This window comes from Salvelinus sp. IW2-2015, linkage group LG28, assembly GCF_002910315.2.
Source record: "Salvelinus sp. IW2-2015 linkage group LG28, ASM291031v2, whole genome shotgun sequence".
Classification (NCBI taxonomy): domain Eukaryota; kingdom Metazoa; phylum Chordata; class Actinopteri; order Salmoniformes; family Salmonidae; genus Salvelinus; species Salvelinus sp. IW2-2015.
The window spans coordinates 1,113,247-1,119,348 of record NC_036868.1 but is presented as its reverse complement, the minus strand read 5'-3'; the positions used below and the strand labels follow the sequence as shown (position 1 = coordinate 1,119,348).

Sequence of the window (6,102 nt, the reverse complement as noted above, 5' to 3'; positions counted from 1 at the left end):
TCATTTTCAAATTAAAGAACGGGGATGTAGATGGGTGGATGTTACACTGGAACTAGTGAACTATAAGTGGGGTGTGTGTGGGGACATCATTCATTGTGACACAAGATGTACTATGTATGAGATTGCTAATAGTGAAMTAAACATTGAACATTTACACCGGCAGTAARGTTGTCAGACTCCCTTATTAAATAACGTTACAGTCCTGAATACTGCAGATAGAACTAGAATGAAGAGCTATCAGGGGAAAGAGAGAGATACGAAGAGAGGAGAGAGATGGGGAAGAGCGGAGGAAGACAAAGAAGCGAATGAGGTGCAGAGGATGAGAATGAGAGCAAGATGCCAACTCCGTGCCCCACACGTAGCATCAGACATCTTTCTTTCTTCCTTCCTGTTTCCACCACTCTCTCCATCTCCCTGTTTCTCTATCCATCTCTTTTTGTTCCTCGTTCCCACTTTCTCTCCCTCTCTCTTTCTCTATTACTCACCCTCTCTCTCTTGTGCATAATGTAGAATGTCTCATGGTGGAAACAGAGCATGTAATGCCCTGTAGACTACTACACTGTGTCACAAAGCACACATCTCTGGGGGATGGTAACACAACATCCCATGAGACCCCTGCAAGAGGAGTAGGAGGTGATTATGAACAGTGTTTCTCCCAGGGCTGTGGAGGAGAGTGTGTGTGTGTGTGTGTGTGTGTGTGTCAGGGTACGTGTGTGTGCAGGTGTAGGATCTTAATTTGATCACCCTGTTGCAGGACAACTTTCCTGCCTGCAATGCAGGATATGTAAAACTTGCAGTGTATTTGACACTGGAACCACTGGGCCTCAAAGGTCCCCCCTCAATCTACTTWAAAAAAATATARATATAAACAGTTGAAGTCGGAAGTTTACATACACCTTAGCCAAATACATTGAAACATAGTTTATCACAATTCCAGACATTGAAGCCTCGTAAAAATGCCCTGTCTTAGGTCAGTTAGGATCACCACTTCATTTTAAGAATGTGAAATGTCAGAATAATAGTAGAGAGAATGGTTTGTTTCAGCTTTTATTTCTTTCATCACATTCCCAGTGGGTCAGAAGTTCACATACACTCAATTAGTATTTGGTAGCATTGCCTTAACATTGTTTAACTTGGGTCAAACGTTTCAGGTAGCCTTCCACAAGCTTCCCACAATAAGTTGGGTGAATTTTGGCCCATTCCCCCTGACAGKGCTGGTGTAACTGAGTCGGGTTTGTAGGCCTCCTTGCTTGCACACGCTTCTTCAGTTCTGCCCACAAATGTTCTATAGGACTGAGGTCAGGGCTTTGTGATGGCCACTCCAGTACCTTGACTTTGTTGTCCTTAAGCCATTTTGCCACAACTTTGGTAGTATGCTTGGGGTCATTGTCCATTTGGAAGACCCATTTTCGACCAAGCTTTAACTTCCTGACTGATGTTCTGGAGATGTTGATTCATATATTCACATAATTTTCCATCTATTTTGTTAAGTGCACCAGTCCCCTGCAGCAAAGCACCCCACAACATGATGCTGCCACCCACGTGCCTCACGGTTGGGATGTGTTCTTTGGCTTGCAAGCCCCCTTTTTACTCCAAATAAACGATTGGTCATTATGGCCAAACAGTTCTATTTTTGTTTATCAGACCAGAGGACATTCTCCGAAAGTACGATCTTTGTCCCCATGTGCAGTTGCAAACCGTAGTCTGGCTTTTTTATGGCGGTTTTGGAGCAGTGCTTTTCCTTGCTGAGCGCTTTTCAGGTTATGTCAATATAGGACTCTTTTACAGTGGATATAGATACTTTTTACCTGTTTCCTCCAGCATCTTCACAAGGTTCTTTGCTGTTGTTCTGGGATTGATTTGCACTTTTCGCACCAAAGTACGTCATCTCTAGGAGACAGAACGCGTCTCCTTCCTGAGCAGTATGACGGCTGCGTGGTCCCTTGTGTTATACTTGTGTACTATTGTTGTACAGATGAACGTGGTACCTTCAGGAGTTTGGAAATTGCTCCCAAGGATGAACCGACTTGTGGAGGTCTACAATTTTTTTTCTGAGGTCTTGGTTGATTTCTTTTGATTTTCCCATGATGTCAAGCAGAGGCACTGAGTTGAAGGTAGGCCTTGAAATACATCCACAGGTACCTTCAATTGACTCAAATTATGTCAATTAGCCTATCAGAAGCTTCTAACGCCATGAATCATTTTCTGGACTTTTCCAAACTGTTTAAAGGCACAGTCAACTCAGTGTTGTAACTTCTGACCACTGGAATTGTGATACAGTGAATATATAAGTGAATAATGTCTGTAAACAATTGTTGGAAAAATTACGTGTGTCATGCACAAAGTAGATGTCCTAACCGACTTGCCAAACATATGTTGTTACAAGAAATGTGTGTATGGTTTAAAACGAGTTTTAAGTGACTCCAACCTAAGTGTATGTAAACTTTCGACTTCAAACAGCTTCTGTTCACAATGACGAAATAAACTGTCAGCCAGACGCACAGTCAGCAGACGACGTCAGTCAGCGCAGCCGGTAGCCAGCCAGCGCAGCACGCCAGCCGAGCACGGTCAGCAGCAGCGGACGCAACGGTCAGCAGCGCCGGCGCACGGTCAGCCAGCCAGCGGACGCACGGTCAGTCAGCAGCGGGACGCACGTCAGTCAGCCGGACGACGGTCAGTCAGCCAGCCAGACGCACGGTCAGTCAGCAGCCGAGCACGGTCAGTCAGCAGCCAGACGACGGTCAGTCGGCAGCCAGACGCACGTCAGTCAGCCGCCGACGCACGGTCAGTCAGCAGCCAGCCGACGGTCAGTCAGCTAGCCAGACGCACGGTCAGTCAGCCTTGCAGACGCACGGTCAGTCAGCCTGCCAGACGCACAGTCAGTCAGCCTGCAGACGCACGGTCAGCCAGCCAGGCGCACGGTCAGGAGGGCTCCCGAGTGGTGCAGTGGTCTAAGGCACTGTATCACAGTGCTAGCTGTGCCTAGATCCTGTTCGAATCCAGGCTCTGTCGCACAGCCGCGCCTGGGAGACCCATGGGGCGGCGCACAATTGCCCAGCGCGTCAGGTTTAGGGGAGGGTTTGACCGGCAGGGATGTTCTTGTCCATCCACTCTAGCCACTCCTGTGCGGGCCAGGCGCATGCACGCTGACCGGTCGCCAGGTATACGGGGTTTCCTCCGACACATTGGTGGCTGGCTTCTGGGTTAAGTGGGCATTGGTGCAAGAAGCAGTGCAGCTTGGTTGGGTCGTGTTTCGGGGACGCACGGCTCTCGACCTTCAACCTCTCCTGGTCGTACAGGAGTTGCAGCGATGAGACAAGGGTAGGTATCCCAATTGGATACAGGAAATTGGGGAGAAAAAGGAGGTACATTTATTTATTTATTTTTAAATAAGAAAAAGTTGCACGGTCAGTTGATGAAAACATCAGAGCCTCAAGTGTGCTTCATAAATAGTGAAAATCAGCACAAAAGCAATAATGCATTAATAATGAATATTAAATGCCGATATGACAGCATTAAACAATAATAAATGACTGTCAGCTCGTGCTTACATGGTGTGCATCTAAACGCAGTGGCATCAGTTGGAGCATGTCCATGTCACATAAACAATGAAAGCTGSTGAGAGCGTTACTCATGTTYTTTTCTGCTTGAGATGTGGGGCCTGCTGTCTCAGTGATGACATTCTGTGCTGATAATCGGTGTAGCARTGTTCACAAGCTTGTTCTTCCCAAATGTTGTCGTCCCTACCGCTCTCCTGTCTCACCGTTTCATTTGGTGGTGGCGCGGGCACCTGCTCAGTGCACACCGTTATGGCTTTTTAGGTGTAGTTTCAGGCTGAGAGCTCAGAATCACAAGAATAAACGTGATCCATTTCTTCCTCCGCAATCTGAGTGGTTTTCATTCAGATCTTGTCGCAGCGCTAACGCAGAATGTGCATCCCGTTCGTCTTGGTTTTAATACCATTGTACATGACGTACGCTCTCACTGTGTTCTCCAAGTAGGCCAAAGTAGACTGATAAGACTGCTTGGATTCGGTGGACTGATATAGGGTACTTACCATTTGGAGATTAGAATTAGAAAAGATCACAATATACTGTATTAATTTATTTCATCTATTGTTGTATCTGTGAAATTAGTMTCAGTTACAGTTTAGGTTCAGTTTCGAGGCAGTTTTCGGGGTGATTCTAAACTGGGAACCGCACCTTCAACTGTGAGGAGAAGGAAGGGAAACCCTATTTTATAAGGGCATGTCATTTTCCCCCCTGGAAAACCATTTWAAAAAATGACATGCCCTGCTAGAACTCGCTATGACACCAGGTCTGTATGTGATATTATGATTGTAACAACAACAACAGTGTGTTAAATAGACTTATTTAGGATAAGTCTGGAGTGAGAGGGCCATGACTTTCAAAATGTAATTAATGAGCCGTCCAAATGACGACTGATTTAATGGTTCTAGTGTGAAGAAGTCTTCTGAAGTTTGTAATTTCTTGATTTTCCCTTAAGAAAATGTTATCAGTCCTTACAAAACATGTCCATTAATTATAATCCACATAATAACTCAAATTTCCTGTTGCTGCTGGATCATTGTCCTGCTGATGACGTTTTAGAAGGTCTTCTTCAAGGGACAACTACAAACTGGCTCAAATTAAGATCCTACATCTGTATGTGTCTGTGTGTGTGTGTGTGTGTGTGTGTGTGTGTGTGTGTGTGTGTGTGTGTGTGTGTGTACATAAAGCTTTAATTACCTTCAGGTCTCTGTGTGGTGTACGTGTGTTTTGATGGCTACTGTGACAGCTGACACAAGTTGAAAGGAATGACCAAACCTACAATACAAGTTAGAAACATATTATTACAGTTGTCGATTTGACGTTTAGAAGTCTTCAAGGACACTACAGGCAGGCAGCCCTGAATTTCAGAGTTTGGACCACATGCAGAGGAGCTTGGGAATCGAAAGAGGTTGGTTGTGTGTGTGGTGGACGAGTAACACATCCAACCGGCAGCCTGACACCTCTCAGAACTCAGTGATTGGACACAGGGAGTGGTGTTGCTTGGGTAGAACGTGTTGTTGTGTGTGTGTGTGTGTGTGGTGTGTGTGGTGTGATTTTGTGTGTGTGTGTGTGTGCTGTGTGTGTGTTGTGTGTGTGTGTGTGTGTGTGTGTGTGTGTTGTGTGTGTGTGTGTGGTGTGTGTCAGATTCTGGTGGATTTCCCAGTCTAGGTCGCAGGGGGCTGGATATGGACAGATTGCCTATTCACTGTTAAGTCATACATACATGGTTGTTATGGTTTTAGTTATAAGAATTTAAATGGGTATACATTTTTGCGGTCTGCCTAATGGGGTTAATTTTTGCAGTTTCCTATTGGAGTATACATTTTGCGGTCTCTAATTTTCTTGGTTTTGGTGACGTTCATTTTTTGCCTCGTTCATCATTATAGACAGGCTTAGTGGTCATGTAGTTATAACCTCACGTCTTATGGCATAACTCTATCTAGTATATAAGTAGGTTGAGAACTACTAGACTGAGCTACTCGTTTGACAAGTGTTGTTGGAAACACTGACCATTGAGCTTCTACGGTTTGACAAGTTTAGTTGAGAACACTTGACCATGAGCTCTACGTTTTGACGTGTTGTTGGAAAACTGACCGAATGAAGCTCTACAGTTTGACAGGTGTTAGTGGAACCCTGACCAATGAGGCTCTACGTTTGAGTGTTAGGTTGGAGACAAGCTCCCAATGAGATCTGACGCTTGGTGACGAGGCTGTTTAGTTGGACAAGCCTTGACCAATGACAGGCGCTCTAACGATATTGCGTGGATTCAGATATGGAGCACTGACCGAAGGATGAGGCTTCTGCGTATTAGACAAAGGATGTTGGTATTTGGCAAAGCCAACAGACTATTTGAGCTCTACCGCAGTTTGCACTGAAGATGATTTGTCGCACTGAAGGTTGAGCTATACGGTGTAGGTGCCTTCTTGTTTGTTGATAGGCAGCAGTGTATCTCCTCAGTTCCACTAGAGAAGAGAAAGTTTGGTCAGGCCTATATAAGGTGCTTAGAGGTCGGGAGTAAGATTAGACAAGTCGAAATTGGTTTTTTCCTCGC

The 6,102-nt window shown here is 45.3% G+C and overlaps 1 protein-coding gene across 1 annotated transcript in view; it reads right to left on the bottom strand.

Annotated features, from left to right (window-relative positions):
• LOC111954054 (MAP/microtubule affinity-regulating kinase 3) overlaps positions 1–6,102 on the bottom strand; it is a 144,009-nt gene that overhangs the window by 51,480 nt on the left and 86,427 nt on the right. The window contains 1 exon segment of the mRNA XM_070435733.1: positions 4,749–4,826. Within this exon segment, the coding sequence (XP_070291834.1) occupies positions 4,749–4,826 (78 nt within the window).